Source organism: Meriones unguiculatus, chromosome 4 (genome assembly GCF_030254825.1).
Source record: "Meriones unguiculatus strain TT.TT164.6M chromosome 4, Bangor_MerUng_6.1, whole genome shotgun sequence".
In the NCBI taxonomy this organism is placed as follows: Eukaryota; Metazoa; Chordata; class Mammalia; order Rodentia; family Muridae; genus Meriones; species Meriones unguiculatus.
In genome coordinates this window covers 72,377,670-72,397,917 of record NC_083352.1, presented here as the reverse complement: position 1 = coordinate 72,397,917, position 20,248 = coordinate 72,377,670, and the positions used below count along the sequence as shown (strand labels likewise).

The following is a 20,248-nucleotide window of genomic DNA, read 5'->3' as shown; positions in this document are numbered from 1 at the left end:
ATGGAGGAGTGCCTCCTCTTTGATATGTACTTATCTGAAATTCCTAAGAAATGTGGGTGTGTGGAGGTCCTTATGTTCACAGTGGGATGGTAGGGAAGACAGAGCCTGAGCTGTTTCTGTTGATGGCATTGCTGGAGCATACAGGTAGGAGCTTATTATTATTATTATTATTATTATTATTATTATTAATTAGAGTTTATTCACTCTGTATCCCAGCTGTACCCTCTCCCCCACTCCCTCCAAATCTCACCCTCTCTCCCTCTTCTTCTTCCGTGCCCTCCCCCAGTCCAGTGATAAGGAGGTTTTCCTCCCTTTCCATCTGACCCTAGTCTATCAGGTCTCATCAGAACTGGTTTCTTTGTCTTCCTCTGTGGACTGGTAAGGCTGCTCCCATCTCAGGTGGAGGTGATCCTAGAGCCAGCCCATGAATTCATGTCAGATATGGTTCCTAATCCTATTATTGGAGAACCCTCTTGGATACTGAGCTGCCTTGGGCTACTTCTGTGCAGGGGTTCTAAGTTATCTCCATGAATGGTCCTTGTTTTGAGTATCTGTCTCAGAAAAGACACCTGTACTCATATTTTTTGGTTCTATTGCTCCCTTTGTGGATCTCCTGTTCCCTCCAGGTCTTTCTATCTCCCGTTCTTTCATAAGATTCCCTGCACTCTGCCCAAAGTTTGGCTATGCATCTCAGCATATGGTTACAATTTCTATCCCAGAAATACCATTGTCACTTGGGGGAAGGTGACAGTACTCTGATGTTATTTTATATTTTTCCATTTGGTAACTGTGTATAAGTTTGTATGTGACAGGCCAGCAGAGGAGTTTGTTAGGTTTTCCTACTTTTATTCATTTGGGAGAGAAGGGAGCAGGCACCAGGCAGCCCAGGATAATGCCCAGCCTTCCTCCATCCTTTGGAGTTGGCAGCTACAAAGACTGGATCTTTTCAACTTAAGATCTGTTATAGCAGTGATTTTCAACCTTCCTAATGCTGCAACCTTTTAATACAGTTTCTCATGTTGTGGTAATCCCCAACCACAAAATTACTTCGTTGCTACTTCATAACTGTAATTGTGCTACTTTTATTAATCATAATGTAAATATCTGTATTTTCTGGTAGTCTTAGGAGACCCCTGGGAAAGTATCATTTGACCCCCAAAGGGATTCCAATCCAAAACTCGAGACCACTGTTACAGTGTCCTGGGTGGGTAGAGACAAAAGACCACCCAAAACCATTCTCCAACAGTGTTCCTTCCTTTTGAGCAATCCCGGACCGAATGGCTACTGAGCACCATAGTGGCTGTGGATATGAGGAATCTCGTTCTGTTTCCATGGTGACTTCAGGGCATCATGGCTTCTACTCTCTAAGGCTACAGACAGAGGGACTTAGGATGAAGGTAAATCAATCTAGCAAACTGTGATCACATAGTCTTGACAACAGGGAGTCAACACTCTCCTGTTTCTGTTTTATGAGATAAGGGGGTAGAGTTCTATCATGGTCACACTTGAAAGTTGAGCATAAATGGTCATAAACATACTTGGTTGCCCTTTAAAGAAAATTCACTTTGAAAATGCCATCTTCCTTCTTACTCATCTGACCAAAAGAAAGCCTCACTCTAAGAATGAATATTTCAAGTATCCTTCTGGGAGCTGAAATGACCAAACCCCAAAAGGACCTGGGTTATGATTAGCAGTTGGTTTCCAGTCTATAAGTAACCTTTAATGTTCTAGTGGTATAAGGTTCTTTAGGAAATAAGCTGTGGATGCAGAGAAAATGCTAGCCATACCTTCTCCATATACTTGAGTATGACCACACACAGTGTGCCTATCATTATAGATATGTGTCTATTTACACAGCTGTCCCTGTTCAAAGTATGCCTGTCTTGAATACTTTTCTGTCATTTAAACATTTCACTTATAGTAGCTTCTTAGTAATGTAGTTTCTTCCAAAAGATAAAGGGCCATGCATTTTCCTTTCTTTGTGACACAAAGACCCCAGAAATAGACATGGAGGGCCACTGTGGTTCAGGTACCTGCTTTGGTGATAGTATGATCCTGCCACTAAAGAAACTCTGACAGTGCCAGTCTCTGAAGAAAGCCACTCCACAAGGTGGCATTGGTTGCCCATAGCAAAGAATTACACCTTAGGATTTGCATAGGTCGGGGCTGAAAAGATGGAGTAAAGGTTAACAGCACTGACTGCTCTCACAGAGGACCTGGGTTTGCTTCTTAGCATCTACATGGCAGCTCACAACTGACGGTAACTCCAGTTCTGGGATCTGATCCCTTCTTCTAGCCTTCTGATACACATACATATATGCATGCAGGCAAACATTCATACACAGAACTTTAAAAACATGCAAAGTAACTTTTTTCTTCTGGAATTTAATTTGATAAACTGGCTATTCCTCCACATTTAAGCTTTCAGGTTCCTGCTTTCTCCAGGATGAAGGTCAGGCCTATGATTGGGCATATAAATGCTTCACCATCTTCTGCCTACCCTTAATTTTTGCCAGTCCTACAGGCCACTAAGCTCCAGAATAGTGAGGTTCTGTGTCCTGTTGTACATCCAAACCTCTGGCCACACTTAGCCCTCCATTCCTGTGCCTCCACCCACCTTCTCTCTCAGATCTATTTTTTATTCATTATTCTATTCATTACTTAAACTTTATCTCAACTCAGCCAGAGATGGTCCTCTCATTACAGAGACCTCGAGTTCATTTCTTGGATTTGACTTTTAGAGATCACAATAGTTTCCGCTGACATAACATTCACCATAGCTGGCCACTGTCACAGCACTTAACATTTATGTGTCTATTTCTGATGAGTTGTATTTACATGTTAGTGAGGACTTCGAAGCCAAGAGAGATACACAGATTGTCTGCAGCCAGAAAATGTAGAACTTTGAACCAAGTCCCTCTTGAATATACTATTCTGGAGAGTCAACTGTGTTTCCTTAAATTCTGTATCTTTCCAATGAGTGGAATGCCTGTCTCTAAAGAACTCTGGAGATACCTGTTAAATGAATAGTTTTGTGTGTTCTGTTTGGATGCATTTATCTTTATGTTTGGGTGGAACTCAGGTCTGAGAGGGTGTTCTGCTCTCTGTGAGCAGATGGATACTGTGTCCTGTCTGTTCACAGGGTGTCCAGGTCTTTATCACAGCTGCCATCATGGTCCACATACGCTATGAGCAACAGAAAAGCATATTAAAAGGAGTAATTGACAACTAAACTGAGTTCCTCCCTCTTCTTCCAGCTGGAGAGAGCTGTGGGAGAGGATTGCACTGCTAGGATTACAGTGCAGACCTCCATGAGTTGTGCCCAATATGTTTGAGGTCCCAGAAGGCAGCACAGGCAGGGGGAAAGACCAAGATTCTGTGGGGCAGGCAGTTTGGTTGACAGCATTCTTCAGCCAGCAGCTATGGCGTTGACATTTGAAGGGAGCTCGGGGCCCTTCCTCAAATGCTGCTGCTTTCCTATTTCAAAGAAAAAAAAAATGTAAGTGCTTGAAAATGATCTCCATGAACCAACTTTTTAAAAAGTGTCCTCAGTGTCCTGCATTTATAATCCAAGGAGTGAGCTGTAGACAAGAGAGAGATCCTCTCTCAAAAGGTGGGCAGTCACTGAGAGACAACACCCAGGTTTGTCCTCTGGCCTCCACAGCAGAGGACGTACAAGTGTACACAGAGACAGGCAGAGACAGAGCGGCAGAGACAGAGAGAAGAACCTAAACGTTTCAAATACTTATTTGCTGCTTGGTCACTTTTAATTAAAACAATGTATCAAGGCATGTCACTTCTATCTAAGGTTCCATTCCCCATGTATGGTATAAGAAAAAGAAATGGCTTCAGTGGGAGTGAAGTTACCAGGGATAGGTGTCTTTTAGGGGTGATGTTGCCTTTCAACAAGCTTTGGGTTCTCAACACAATCGGCCTGGAGACTCCCATGAACTCTGAAACCACAATGTGAAGGATGTTGGCACTTGACTGTCTGTTACTTATCTACCTAACCTCAGCACTGCTTTTGAAATAAAGTATCCCAACAGGAAATCATGGTGTGTATCTTTATGTCACCAATACCTTGCTCCTCTCAAATATCCAAAATATCTAAACAATTATGGCAGATGTCATGAGGTTATTTGCCAAATCAAATCAAATCAAAAGACACTGTATAAAAACACATGCATATGAAGGGCTAACAAGGAAACCATATAATCAGAGGGACGCTGTTCTGTCCTCCCCTCCCTGTCTCTCCCCTTGTGGGCCCCAAGCTGCCTCTTCTCGTGTGAAATGCCAGTGCTCTGTACAGTGTTCTGTTTAGAGTGGTTTGAACCTTTTTCTGCCCGTGTCTGTCACTGCTGAAGTAACTCGCCTCTCTCATGTCGACTCTTGCCCAGGAGCCGCACAGCAGACTCTCTGATGTAGGTCTTCTCTGCATGGCGGCTAAGACCAAGTGTGGTTCTCATTGCATGCTGAAACCTCACCCTTTTGGTTGTTGCCTCCAGGTTAACCAGGTCCTTTCCCCGCACTGCCCATGCATGCGACATGCTTTTCTTGGGAGCTCTGAATGTAGCAAGCACTGGACGCATGCATGGAATTGAAGCAGCAAGAATTCTGACACATTGAAGGACTGGGATATACGCTTCCTCTTAGACATCCTCGGGAGCCCTCAAATCATTGCTACTCTCCAAAGCCACTCCATGCCATGAAAATTCAAGACTGGAGCATTGCGAAAGAGTTAACTAAGTCTCATGTTAGGCTGATGCCAATACGGCCCCTGACCAGAGATTTGGAAGCTAAGGTCTGTTTCTGAGTAGCAGCTTACCTGGTGGTCAGTTCTGTGCCTTCCCAACTAAGCATGGATGTGCTCACAGTGCCTGGTCCCCACCTCTTCTCATGGCTTCCTGAACAATGTTTCCTAGTTGTGTTTTCTTAGATCTGATAAATACATCAACTTGATAAAATCTACCTTGTAAGATAAATTCCCCCAAGAAATACACTTATTTACCTTGCACATAGCTTACTTAACCTAGCAATACCACTAATTCAAATTCAAAATATATAAAAGGTTAGTACTATAAAGGATATTTATATTCACTGAAGCACGTCAGCACTTTATTCAGCATTATTGGTTAATAATAGTTATTGTTTTCTGTCCTCATTGAATACATCTTTTACTAGAGGGCCAGTGATGGCTTTCTTTAAATGCTCTTTTAATTCTTTTTCATCATTATTATGAAATGTCTACTTTGTCTTTCTGTCTTGTATTCTCGGTATGGACTTTTGTGAAATCTGACGGCTGGGACAATCTTGCTGGATCCATGACTGGTGTCATTTCACATAAGTAGGTGTTTTAAGTTGCAGACAAACAAGCTGTGAACTTAGGAAAATAAAAGTGGATTGTCACCTGGCTCTGATCATCCCACAGTGGGAGAGGAAAGCTCCATAGTAGTAGCTTGCCAGGCACACATAGACTAAAACTATGCAATCCAACGGTTAGACTAAAACAAAACTGGAGGCCTCTTGCCTCCCCTTCCCCCTTTGAATTTTCAATTTCTTATATCCAGGGGCTTAGCACTGTTAAGCCCCTTCTACACTCTATTTCATTGACATATCCTATTCACCGCACTGAAAGAGGGGACTTTGCTTAGAATTTCAAACATGTTTGGGCAACCACTAAAGAGGTTCTTTGAGTGTGTTTTCCTTTGTGAAAGGAGCCTGGATGGAATTAGAGGACAGCTGTGCTCAGGCAGGTGATTCTGACCCAGCACTCACCATGAGGAGAGCTGCTATCTAGGCCTCTGGGAAAGGAACCCTCTGAGTCTCGCTGAGAGGCTCTTCAGAAAAGAAATAGTTCTTTTTGTTCCTGGAAACACACATTGCTTCCTGCTACAATGATGTGATAGCTGCAGGGAGACAGAGTAGGTACGAGAGGGTCCATTCACAGTGGCAGAGGAGACAGTCCTGAGAAATCAGCTCCTGGGGCACCCTCAGATGACACTGCTGTGCTTTCACAGGGATATAGAAAACAACACTTGAGAGAAATCAGAGGCAGCAATAGCACTGCAAGGAGCAGCAGCAGGATGAAACTTGCTGCTTTTACCTTACAATACTCTCCAAATTTAGATTCAGAGGCCGAGTGGACACCATTGAGAACTTGGTAAGAGTTATCTCTACGGCCTGAAGAGATAAAATGGATTTTTATAAATAAATGACTTCCAGTGTGAACCAGCAGCAAGAGGGGGAAAAATGAAGGAAAATAAGTCTTCTCTGAGCTAAGATATTGATTCCATGAGGTAAATAAAGATAGCATATGCTTGGAAATGTGATTGTATGAGTACAGGGTTTAGTAAGCAATTCTCTTGGCCCTGTTAACAGGGACACTTTTATTCTGAAGGTAACTTGCCCCGTTGATCCCCATAGTTTTGTTCTTTACTGCCCAGGTTGCTTTATGACATTCCTAAGAAATGTCTCTCCCTCCATTGTGATCAGCAGATTCATGATGGCTAATCACAACATCTCAGACTGTCCTTTCTGGCTGTGATGCTGCAGGCTCTGTAAAAACTCCTAAATAGGAATACTTAACAAAACATTCACGCCTCTGCTGTCAGCCAAAGATGGAGCTAAAGCAAAGCTATTTTATTTCCTTGTGCAATAAATGTATAATTGTTTTCTATGCTAGATGTCAACAAGACTGTTGCCAGGTCTCTCCCAGTGTCTTAAAAAGAATTCCCAGTAACAAACAACCCCAGGGTACCACAAACAAAGCTATTACCAGCCATTACTGTCATAGAATTCATCCCAGGCTGAGTGTATGTGTTACTGGTTATCACTTTTTAGGCTTCAAAGAAAAGCAACAGATAAAGGGAACTGCTGTCACCAACTCCTGATGCTATCAGGGCTCCTAATATCAGCACTAAAAGTGGCTGTTGTTGTAGACCTCGAGTGGACTGCTCCAAGAGAGACATGGTTGGGAGGTGTCAGAAAATGAATTATGGAGTGAGTGAGGGTGTGAGTGAGTTGATCTTCCCTCTGTAAGTCCTCGTAGGTAAAACTAGAGTGAGGTTACAGTTCCAAAGGCAAGGTATCAGGGCCATGGGAGAGGACCTAAGCCACAAACCAGTGAGTGACCGCCATGTGTAAAAGTCTAACATCTGGAGAAGGCTCACAAAGAATTGTTTGATCTACATTTTTTGATCACTGTCTATAACAGCTGGAAGTCATGGTTATTTGAAAGCTTATTATGGGATGAAATGCCAGCACACATGGTCCAAGTCACCCTCCCAGGCTGTTTTGGGTATGCAAAGGGCTCATGCTTTCCTTCCACAACAGCCCCTTCCACTTTTACATATGTGTGAGCACTTATCGAGAAGCACTGACACCAGCTATTTTAAAACTCCTTTTTTAGGCTGTTTCTTCATGAATGAGGACCTGGATCGTTGCTTACCAGTGTGTAGTTGTGGCTGCCTGTAGGTTAGCGATGTTTAGAAATGATTGTCTCTGAACCTCTTAATGCATGTGTGATGCTTAATGTCCAGAGAGAAGACATATAAGCAGAAAGCACAGTGGTTTGATGTATCCTCTTGCCCTGGTCAAGGTACCTCTTGCACAAGGCAGGTATAACAAGAAGAGTAGTCTGTGGGCCCGTGTCACAATCACATGCCAGGCTGTATGCCAGAGTCCCCAGCTCTTTGTCCTAACCTGGGACTTTTTTCTGGCCTGTTTCTAATTTATTTTAGCTAATTGACCCACCTAAGCTATCCCATTTGGCAGAGAGACCAAAAAGGTGGAATTGGGGTTGGGCCAGATCATATGTCTGTGTTGCAGGACTCTGGACGCATATATGCACATGCCTTTTGTGTGTGTGTATGTGTGTGTGCCTGCTACCCCCATACCTACATATGACCCTTGAGCCCTGCTCTTGAAGCCCTCCTCATCTGTATCTGGAACATACATCTCAGTGAAGATGCATTTAGTACTAATTAAATAATCTCTTTTCTATCTCCTCCCTTCTGATAAATGAGAGTGTGCTAAAGGGGAAATGGCTAGAATGCATGGAGACAGAGAAGTCAGTGACTGCAGTGCATCCATTGCAATTTCACTGACAATTTAGTAAAAATTGCAGCAAGCAGCTCTTGTTTGGCAAGACTTTTTTATATAATAGCTTAACTCTGATTTATTACATAAAAGTTGCTGGCAAATATGAACACTAATTCCACTCTGGTAACAACTGTGATTGAAATAATTGCAGTCTGTAGTCAAGCTAGAGAAAATAAGCATTAGTGGGTAGGTTGTCTTGGACATCATTCCAGGGTTCTAACAGTGAAGAATACATTTATGGGAGTCTGGCTAGAAGAGATTATGTAGGAATGGTTTGACTGGTTCATTTCTCTGCCTCTCCTACACAGTAAGCCAACAGAGGGGAAACGGAGCCAAAGACCTGGGAAGAAGAGTGGCCAGCCTCCCAGGAGCCACTCATTAAAGTGACTCATGCTTTTCACTGTTAAGAAATCTTGGTTAATTATTTAACATTTATGACACAGTATGGCTGTCTTCCTGGGAATATCATTTCCCTGTGTTTCTTCTTTAATTTTATCCAAAATTATTATCCTGATATCTGACTGTCACTGTGTGGTAGTGAGATCTCCAATCAAAAGCTTGCTGCATACCATCAGAGTCTTTTATAAGGACTCAGCAGTGTAGACATAAGTGGGGAAATAGAGCATACAACTTACTAATCCTCTCAGTTTTCATTCATTGGGGATCATTGCCTGTGGGGGCATTTTCCCTTGGTAGTTGCTACTGTCATCACCACCATTCATTGTAAATACATATTATTGATTGAATACCAATGTATCCATGATTTTCTCCTTATGGAAGCCTTTAAATTTTGTCTCTTCATCCCCAATTTACAGACGAGAAAACCAAGGCTTGGAGAGGTCATGTTACTTCTACAACACAATACAGGTGATAGATGATAAATCTAGGATTTTGAGTCATCTACCCAACTTTAAAACAATCCATTGCCCATTGCTGGTGAGGTTGACTTGTAATTCCTATGTCCTGCCTTTAAAAGGTTCAGGTGCATGTGTGTATAGAATGAGGGTAAATATAGACACAGATAAGACATTGTTCTAGTTTTCTTTCTTTCTTTCTTTCTTTCTTTCTTTCTTTCTTTCTTTCTTTCTTTCTTTCTTCCTTCCTTCCTTCCTTCCTTCCTTCCTTCCTTTCTTTCTCTCTTTCTTTCTCTCTTTCTTCCTTCCTTTCTTTCTTTCTTTCTTTCTTTCTTTCTTTCTTTCTTTCTTTCCTTCTTCCTTCCTTCCTTCCTTCCTTCCTTCCTTCCTTCCTTCCTTCCTTCCTTCCTTCCTCTCTCTCTCTCTCTCTCTCTCTCTCTCTTTCTTTCTTTCTTTCTTTCTACCAACCAAAATGAAGCTTAGGGAGGAAAGGGTTTGTTTCACCTTACAAATTATAATTCACCATGAAGGGAAGCCAGGGCAAAGGCTCAAACAGGACCCTGGAGGCAAGAACTGAAGCAGAGAGCATGGAGGAAGGCTGCTTACTGACTTGCTTCCCTTGGCCTGCTCATCAACCGTTCTTACACAGCTCAGGCCCCCCTGCACTCCCTGCAGTGGGCTGGACTTGCCTACGTGAATTGGTAATTTAGACAATGTCTCCATGGCACACCCATAGGCCAATCTGATGGAGGCAGTTCCTCAACTGGGATTCCCTTCCCAGATACATCTTCATTTGTATCACGTTGACAAAAACTAACCAGCACAGATACTAAATTCTTAGAGAGAATTTAAAAGGTGCTATAGGAACATAGCAAGGCTCTTATTACCTTATTTTGTGATAACAAGTTATCTGTGTATTTCATTGAGAATTCCAGTGCATAAAGAACTGACATGTTTTGTCTCTTCATCAGCAATCTGTGTCATTTTCTTTGTCTCCTAGAAGAATGCTTTATTCTTAGGACTAATTACCAAGATAGATACCCTGTGCCATGCAAATGCTCTGAGATCCACTGCTGTCATTATTGCTCAAAGCTAAGTTTACAGAGCACATAAGGAGTCCACAGAGCAGTGAAGGTTCACATGTCATCCTTTTGCACAGTCAGGATGATATATGTGTTTATTGCTCTCGAGTCCCATTTTATCATTGAGCATAATTAAAAGCTGCTGTCAGGAAGATAAACAAATTATCAGCACAGACCATAGCAAAGGACTTCCCGATAAAGCCATTTAACAAGTGGGCCTAGGATTATGGTACATCTATACTATAGAGTGATAAAGAGTACTTTCTATTTACATTAAAACAACTGCAATGTTCTTTAAGAGGAATGCAAAACAAGTCCAATGTCTAGGAAAAATGCTTTAAGATTTTTAAATAAACAAAGAGCCTGTTTGTTATAATTATCATTAGCTTTGATCAAGCACTTATTACAACCCACTTGTCAAAGGTAGAAGCTTAGAAGATGTTCTGGGATAAAGTCCTAATATAATAGACAGAAGAGACTTGATTCTGTATGCTAGAAAAGAAATATAAACAACAGTACTCTTTGAACATATGCCCAACCCTGGTAATAGAAAGGTAGACTTTTTAATTTTAGATTTGGTTACTTTTACTTTATGTGTCTGGGTATGTTGCCTGCATGCATGTCTGTGCCCACATGGATGCATGCAGTGATGGCAAAGACCAGAGAAGGGTTTGATCCTCTGGAACTGGAGTTACAGGCAGTTGTTAGCCACCATGTGGGTTCTGGGAACTGAACCCCTGTCTTCTGAGACAGCAACAAATGTTGTTAACTGCCAAGTCATCTCTCCAACCCTGAAAGATAAATTCATGAGTGTGTAACTCTGAGCAGGTGCTTAAAAGTTGGCATTAGGAAAGTAAAAAGATACAAAGACAGGTACAACTTGGGTTCTTCCATGCCCTGGATGCTGTCCAGCTTAGAAGGCAATGGTCTGCTTGGAGATTTAAGCTGTCTCAATGATTAATTAGCATCCTGTCACTCATACTAGCTCCACTATTGTTATGCATTCACAAGACATTTTTTGAGACCTGAAGTTATGTGAATAATAACACTATTTTATAGTTTCAGGTGCACTGCAAAGACATTCTTCTCTTTTAAAATTAGTCTTGATAGTCTAGATATTCAGGTACATTTCATCCTAATATACAGGTAAAGTGAGGCACTCATTTTAACGAATATAAGAAAAAAAAGCCTTTCACATTACTGAGGAAAAAAAAAAGCCTTTCACATTACTGAGATCTATACTGGCCAGTGGCTATAGATGAGTTGATATCATCTTTTCTTTTACTTTTATTAGATAAATGGCATGCAAGATTTATTAATCTCACCAGTCCATAGTTAAAAGTGAGTGTACAATGGTTCAAATATTATCAGCTTTTATGATACTCGTTTTGCTTGTTTTTGTTTTGTTTTGTTTTGTTTTGTTTTGTTTTGACAGGGTCTCCTGTAGCTCAAGGAGTCCTCTAATTCACCAAGTACCCAAAGATGACTTCCAAATTTTGATCTTCTTGTCACATTTGGGGTTACAGGTATATGAAAGAAAGAGAGGAAGGGGGAGGAAAGGAGGGAGGGAGAGAAAAGAGAGAGACTATGAATTGGAATAGGTTTTTTTTTCCAGGACGATAACTAGAAACTTGTCCTATGTAAGTGTGTAAGTGTGAGGGTGTTTTCTCTATAGATGGAACACCATAAACAATCAGATCCCAAGGAGAATTTCTTGGGGTGACTAACATCCCATATGTTCATCTTGACAGAACAATGGTGGGAAGAATTTCAGACAGGCCAGCTTCCCTTGGATTTTCCCAGACAACCTGACAAACACATGAAGCCTTGCTAGGGCAGTTTGGCCTCGCAGTGTACCTCCTTGTTTTTACATGAGCCTCTTTGGATGTTCTGTTGATACTAGATACTGTGTCTTAATACATCCTTTCCAAGGACATAGAATCCCATCTGGAAGGGTCATGTGAATTTACAATAAGGTTACTTGGGCTTCATCCCAACTTAAACAACTCAGTCATATGAACTTGGGTAGATATTAGAGCCTCTCATTTTCTGTTTGCAAATGAAATTTTTTTTTATTTGTTGTTTTTCAAGACAAGGTTTTTCTGTGAAGCCTTGGCTATCCTTGACTTGCTTTGTAGATCAGGCTGGCCTTGAATTCACAGAGATCCACCTTCCTCTGCTTCCCTGAGTTCTGGGATTATAGGTCTGTACCACATTGCCCAGCAAATCAAAGATTTTTAACAAAATATGTATTTTATCTAACTCTTTTGTAAGGATCAAATTCATTATTATGTGTAAATGCTATACGGTTGAATTCAAGAAGACTTGAGTATGAACTGAGTCATTCTTCATTCCTGAAGCTGTATAAATTCACCTGTGAAGGCCCGGAGAGATGGTACAGTGGTTAGGAGCACTGGCTGCTTTTCCAGGGGACCTGGGTTCAATTTTCAGCACCCACATGGCAGCTAATAAACATCTGTGATTCTAGTTTCAGGAGATCTGATGTCATCATCTAGCCTCTACAGGCAGTGTATGCACATGGTACACAGATACGCATGTAGGCAAAATACCCATAGACAAAATAAAAATTATTAAATCTTTCTTAAGTGTATGCTCCAGTATCCACTTAAAATGAAAGAAACTCATAGATGAAAGAAGATCTGTAAAGACACACAAGTCAAACTTTTAAGCTGGCCTTGAAAGCTGTCTAAAGTTTGAACATAGAGCTGAGAATACTTGGAGAGGTCACAGCACAAGCAGAGATTTAGAGCTGGAAATATTCAGGTCATATTCCTGAAGGAGCAAAGGCACCAGCTTGTGGTAATGAAGAGTTTGACCTAAAGAAAAAAGAAATTATAGAGTAAGAACTTCAGAATGAGATGGGTTTTAGAGTTTCCTCATAGCCAGTTTCAGACTTCATATCTGAGACAGAATGGTCCCTAATGCTCCATGAGTGACATCTTTTAATTAGATTAATCTAAAAACATTGCAGAGGTGAGCCAGAGGAGTAGAGTCTGCCATCATCAAGTTTATTGACTTGATTCATGTCTCCAGTGTCTTGAATGTGACCTCTGGTGGGCCATAATCCTGTCAGGGGTGGAAAGGGCCCCCATTCAATTTTAAAAGAGGCTAGCCTTCAAGAGTGGAAAGAATTTGAATGTTAGAAATGATTGCACAAAGTGCTATTTTGTTTCTCAACCAGTCCCTTCCCTATTACATCATCTCGGATGCTTGTTGTTGCGTTCCAAAGCTACTTGGCATTTCCTTATTTCCTGTAAACTACTGTCCCCATCACCCCTTGGCATCCAGACTTCATCATTTTTCCCTTAGAATCTAGAACTGAGACTGTGCCCAGCAGGTGCTCTCTGATTGTTAATTGGAACATCCACTGTCAAAGCATGTAAGGTGATGTTATAATTATGTCCCTGTATGTTTTTAATTCTTTCCTTCTTGTCCATATCTGAAACTGAAAATATCTGCTCAAAGCCTTGATCTTAGCAATTAGTGAAGTGGCATGCAGCTGGTTATCTGAGGGCGGGCTCAAATGCTTAATCATCTCTTTTCTTTTCTGAATTGGAGTCTTCGTGAGCAATGGCAGCTCTAATTAGTGCACAGTTGCTGGAAAACTCTTCAGAAGTAGTGGTTCTCAAAGTGAGGTTCTGGGCAACAACAACAACAAAAAAAAAAAACTAAAAAAACACAAAACAACAACAAAAACAAAACAAAACAAAAACCTTAGACCCCTAATCCAGAGTAGTAACTCAGAAACTCTGGAGCTAAGGCCTAGCAAGCTTTGGCAAAGCTCTCCAGGTGGAAGCCAAAGTTTGAGAACCACAGTCTGGGAAAAATATCTTCATGGTGTTGGCCACCCAAAGGCATGAGGTAGAAAAACAGAAGGAGAAGGGTCAGTACCTCTCTTTGAGAAGACACAGGACTCCAAAAAATAGACTTTGGAAAGAAAACCCAGGAAAGCCCTCACCTTGTGCTTTGACAAGTTTCCAGGCCAAGTCCAGAAAATTCTATTGCATCTTCATTCTCAAGGGTATTTACAGAAAGTTGTATTGTTTAGTAGATGTAGAAAGAGACATTTTTTCCACACAGAGTGTCTCATTTCCTCTGGAGACAATTATATGCTAAGCATGTGCTTTCAAGGAGTTCGTATTTGGGGGCTAGAGGGATGGCTCAGCAATTTAGAGCACTGACTGCTCTTCCAGAGGGCCCAGGTTCAGTTCCCACATGGCAGTTTACAACTGTCTGTAACTCCAAGATCTGACACCCTCACACAGATATACACATAGGCAAAACACCAATGCACACACAAATAAAAATTAAAAATTATTTTAAAAAGTTCATATTTCAGTCAGTGTCCTCCTATATTGCGCATGTCCTATCAGAAAGAACCTTTTTGTGGGGACTCCTTGCAAAGGTCCTCAATCTTTGACTATTGGTTAACACACCAAATGTTCCCAAGGCTTCAGTATCACCCCCGATCTGTATAGACTGTGGGAACTAAGGAGTGAGAAGTCCACCATCTTCCAAGTATTACATCCTCTTTCTTACCTAGTGACCTGTCAACCAGGAATGAGTTAGGGTTGGCCAGATTGCTTCTACCAGAGTTAGAACTGGACTCTTTTCTTAATCCCTCCCCCAACTGGCATCGTGTGTTCACCTAAAGCCTATTCTGATGTGGGCATGCCTCATCAGAATGGCAATCTAAATTTAAGAATGTGACTCAGAGTCACTTTCTTTTGTAGTTTTAAATAGAAGAACTGTTTCCCTGCTGCCATCTGCGGATGTAGACAAGGAAACTCTGATGCTTTATATGAGACAGAAGAGACGCTTCCGTTTCAGTTTCCTCCTGCAATGAGTATTAATCACTAAGAGAAAGTCTCTTGGGGAGATAAACAAATACTGATGGGCCAACCTTTTGGTTGTTGAGTTATGGCTTTTCTTTTTTGAAAGATCAATGAAATGCATGGACTGTTTCCATTTAGGGAGCAAAATAATGGGCCTTTGGTACCTCCACTCTGTGGTCTCTGATTGTGTGAAAGCATGAACTATAGGCGCTCAGAGGATTTATCTCAGAAGGGATCCTGATAAATCTGTTGGCACTTTAAAAACCACGCAGGGTGTTGTTCCTGATACTCTTGTGGCAGGAAGAAGTTGCTAAAGGGGTCATAAAATATATCCTGGAAATGCTTTGATTCCACCTGCATTTTGAGGCTCAGTTCAGTTTTCCTGTAAGAATTTCCCATCTCTTGCCCCTCATTCCAACCTTGTCCTCAGGGTGTGTTCCTGTTATATCATACCTTAGCCAGAGGAACAGCCATTCAAAACAGCAGCACAACTTCTGTTTTATTGTTTTAGCTCAAAATGCAGAACTCAGTAGATGGTGAGGAGGTGAATGGTAATGATGAAATCAGTTCTAAACTTTTAAATAACCAATGACAAGGTCATTGTCTGTTTTCTGTACTATCTTCTGTAAATGGGGGTGTGGTGCTCAGGTTTGAAAACATGGTTTTCAACATGCCATCCTGTGGATTAAAGTCCTTTCATTGTTGTGTGCCTAAACACTGGACAATAGTCCTTTTCATAAGGACATGACCAGGAAATCAAGGAACAATGGAGAAAAATAGCTTGATTGCTTACACTTTTTTCGAATATCTAATCCTACTTATGTTGAACAAAAATATAACCTCAGTGACACCAAACTGCCATCTCTCTACCACAGTCCAGAAAAATCTCCCAAGGAAACTCCCAAATGAACCCACAAACTCATAAAATTAATAGGGCTCATAGAACTCATGAGATCCCTCAAATGCTGCCAATGTCTCTATCAAGTGTTATTGGAAAGGCAATATTAAAGTTATTGCTTGGACTTAGTCAAGTAGTTTTGGTTTTTCCTTCATAGAGTTGGACCCAAGGCTTTCCTTTGGTTCTCTTGACAGTGTACACAACAAAATAGGAAATATATATGTTTAATGTAGAAACCAAGTTTCTGATAGCACAGTTGAGCACATGAATGCAATGCTTATCTACAAATCTCTCACAGACTCACTCAATTGTTCTCTTACACACACACACACACACACACACACACACACACACGCACACACCACTTAATTTTCAGTAGTGTATATTGCCAGTGGCTCCCTTAGCACAGAGAAGCATACTGTCCACTCAGGTCCTTGGGATCTGCAAGAGATCTTACCCTGTCAACCTTCATGTGTATCTTAGGAATGTACTGTTCTCTTGCTATTTCTTATACTACACCATAGCTTAAGAATTGTAGACCTGTCCCTTGTTAACTGCAAGCCCTAGTTTTCACTTAAGTGCATGCTTCTGTGTGTGTAGGGGGTGGGGAACAAGCAATGAACAAGGGTAGACTGTTTTTTGTAAGCTTTAGTTCCTGCCTCCTTTCAGCACTAAACTAACCAGATTCCATTCTGTCTCTCCTCTCACTTCCCCACCTTAGTGAGAACTCGGCAGTTGTCATTTCCTTTGTAAAAGAACTATGTTCTATTGCTTTTCTTCAGTTTCCTTACTTTGTAAATGCAAGAATAGGTTATTCTTCCTGTGTGTGTGTAGGGTTAACACATATTGGTGCTTTGGGACATGACAAGGGCATGTTTGATTTGTAATCCCAATGAAGAATGGAGAAAGCCAGTGCATGTCACGTGACTGAAGGTTCCCATAGACTGACCTATCGTGCCTCAGAGTGGGCCCTGCATTCCTGGGCTGCACTGATTCTTGCCTGTTGAACAGCCAAGCATTACCCTTGTTGAAGTACAACTATACTAACTGGTATCTTATGCAATGATGTCTATGGTGGCATCGCTGCTCAGCAACCTTTCCTGCTGCACCTCTCCAGCTCCCTTTCTCCTGGGAGGAGAGGTCCATGTTGCTTCCCATCTAAAGAAGGATTTGGGGTTCTTTCCATACTCTCTTCCTTTTCCTCACCTCACTGTCTTTCTATTCCTGGCCTGGGTGCTTCCCTTTGCTTACAGACAGCAATATACTGGAATTTCTTTTGTAGTTTTGAGATGTCTGTAAGGCTTTGCTGCTTTCCACCTGGCCCAAACTTTGGGACTGTCCACATACTGATTCTCCAATCAGTTTGCTGTGGGAAGTCTCATGGAAGCCATGAACCAGTTTGTATAGTAGTACTCTTTGGAACTGCCAACTCTTGGACAAAGTAGAGTGTGCTGGGGGTGCGCATTGGCTGCTTGGCACATACACGAAGCCCATTAACCTGCATGCCAACTCCAACAACAAATAAAATTAACCCTTAGAGTACTGCTCCCATACATTAATTTATGGCCTTGAATTTTTATTGTTGAACATTGTTCCCTTCCCCACTGCAGAGTACCACACAGGAAGTCCATGCTTAGTCTAGCCAGAACAGTAACAAGGATCCTCTCCTCCAAGGCTTTCTTGAGATGCTCCTCCCGGGTCCTTTATCAGTCTACTAATGTCTTTTATAAGATCCAGATGTGGCTGCTGGAAAATGGGCTCCACTCCTAATGGGCTGGAGGATATAGGACCTGCTGTTTTAGCCTTATTATGAGTCCTTTGAATTGATGAAATCAGTTCTTTAAGGGTTAATATGAGATCAAGGAATTTGGAAGCCTTTCCTGCTTGTCCTTCCTCCAAGGTGTCTGCATGATCCTCTTTAGAATCTTAGATCAACTCTTGAATGATGATTACAAAAAAAAAGCAATATATAAAATTACCACCACCACCCCAAGCAAATCAAGGAACAAAACACTGAATGGTTGAATGGAAAGCCCGTTGGCAATGCTTGCTTGATGGTCACAGGGGGTAGAAAGACCAAATGTCTTATTCAGCCAACATTCATTTTGTCCTCTACCCCACACACTGTTTCTCAGCATTGTGGAAAGCTGTGATAAGATTCCTTTGTCTTTTATTTACCTATTGCTTTTTCTTCTTCCTGTCTAATAGCCCAATAGAATCCTGCCAGAATTTCTACAAAGATTTCACATTACAGATCGACATGGCTTTCAACGTGTTCTTCCTTCTCTACTTTGGCTTGCGGGTAAGTTTGGCAGCATCTCCCAGTGCTACCACAGTGGGGCATGAGCATTGGAAACTCAAGGATAACTGCTCCCCCAGACAAGGTCTGTCAGGGTCTCCTTGGTGGACATGTAGATGAACATGCAGGTGGATGCCTGCATTCTAGTTTTGGGTCTGTGGGAAAGCTCTTTGCATAGCTGAGAATTTTCTGTATAATGTATTCATTTGGGTTCAAGGAAGGGGTTTGAAACAATGATACCTTCACTGATCCAGTATTTCTCAGCTCTCTATTCAAACATGAATGTGTTTTTACAAAGTAAACTGAAAAAATTCTCAAGCTCACAAATTTATATTTAACAGTGTTGAGATTACAGTTATCAGGGTCAACCAGGAGTGAAGGTTGGTGGGATTTAGGAATCTATACTTGATTGTGGTTATGGAGAGCTTGCTATCAAATTTGAATTGTGCATCTAAGTGTGAATGCATATATATGTGCTTTCTTCAAGTTATATTTACATCAGAAAGGACAAGGAAGGTGTGATTATTCAAACCTTCTCAGTGAGGTTGTTGGAAACCATAGAAAATTATATTGCCTGATCATTTTCTAACGCTAATGTGGCATGTTGTCACTTCCTATAAAAGGCTATGGATTTTCCAAAGCAAGCTAGTGATTGATGTTCAGAATAATATGAGAAGAGCAGAGTGTCACCCTCTAGACCCCCAAGAAACCCAACATTTATCCTTTGACAAAAGGACATACATTAAATTCTGACATCGTGCTTCTCATTTTGTTTCTCTGTCTTATTTTTCTTTTCCCCCAGTTTATTGCAGCCAATGATAAGCTGTGGTTCTGGCTGGAAGTGAATTCTGTAGTAGATTTCTTCACAGTCCCTCCAGTGTTTGTGTCTGTGTACTTAAACAGAAGTTGGCTTGGTAAGTCAGTCTCCTTTGCATTTTCACTGGCTCTTAAGGCAGGATGGATTAAGAACATAGGGTCTAGGAAGGGCCCTTGTGCTGGGATGTTGCTATACAAGGAAAGTTTCATGTGTGGCCGTGGACAGTGGAGTTTCAGAAATGGATGGTGACAGCCCAGAAAGATCTGCTGAGTTGGTGCTTTAGACAATACAGTTTTATCATTGTTGAAGTCCCACAGTCATCACTGTCACAGCTAGGACTTCTGCAGTTCATGGATCTGTCACTTGTCATTCAGGAGTTGAAAGTCAGGACTGGTTAAAGAAGCCCATCGGAATGAGGCCAACCTTCAGAGTGACAGGCTCTGGTGCTCCAGAAGACCTACCTGCCACAGTTAGGTTCTGTCTCCTGGTGGGGATCTATTTATAGTTAAATTTTTGGGATGAGGCAGGACCAGATGAAATATCTCAAGTCACTCTGGCATCACAGGCTACTTAACTCCCTCTTTATGTAGGGGAGAACGTTCCTTGGTACTAGGCTCAGCAGGACACTTCCCAGATCAAGACTAGTCACAGAAACTAACGAGCTCAGAGAACATTTTATTGACAAGCCCAAGTTCCTCCTTTGAGGCAGTGTCGACATATTAATCAACATAAAAAGAATTCCACCTCCATCATGTTGACTGAAGAACAGGCTGAAATAGAGTTTGGAGTACTTATTGAGTACTCCAATAAATACTATCCTTTCAGGTTTTCTGTTTTGGTTATTGTTTGACGGTCACGAGGGATAACTTCATATTTTTCATAAAATTACATATGCTTACTATAACCACTGAAAACTTTCAAATACCAACAAAGAAAGAAGGAGGCACCTCTCCTTTTGTCCATGGGTCTCCACCCCCAACCCTAGATGCCAAGTGTTAACAAGCTACATAACACATCTGCAAACTCATCCATGACACACAAGTAAACTGACGTGCACTTACAGCCACACATGAGAGGAGTGGTGATGTTCCTATAAGAAATTGTTTTAAATGACTACAGTTCACTGCAATTTAGCTCTTATAGTGGCCATCCCTTCAGCTAGCCATTTCAGAAAGATTCCCTTATCTGCTTGTTTTATAGTGGACCCAGCCATAGGAGCTAATGGAATACCTAGATGCTTTCCTTGCTACCATGAACAATATTTTCATAAACACCGTTATCCGTGTTTTTGTGAAATTCCATTTCTATAGATATTTCCATATTACCAGAAGAGGAACTGCCG

General features: G+C 41.5%; 1 protein-coding gene across 29 annotated transcripts in view; it reads left to right on the top strand.

Annotated features, from left to right (window-relative positions):
- Kcnma1 (potassium calcium-activated channel subfamily M alpha 1) overlaps window positions 1-20,248 on the top strand; it is a 695,343-nt gene that overhangs the window by 389,626 nt on the left and 285,469 nt on the right. For 18 of the 29 annotated variants that reach the window (XM_060382124.1, XM_060382135.1, XM_060382134.1 and 15 more), the window contains exons 4-5: window positions 17,999-18,092; window positions 18,892-19,003. In XM_060382124.1, coding sequence (XP_060238107.1) covers window positions 17,999-18,092; window positions 18,892-19,003 — 206 coding nt within the window. Of the gene's footprint in view, window positions 1-4,397; window positions 4,422-17,998; window positions 18,093-18,891; window positions 19,004-20,248 lie in introns of all 29 variants that reach the window. The other 11 variants (XM_060382122.1, XM_060382121.1, XM_060382116.1 and 8 more) reach the window with 1 other exon arrangement.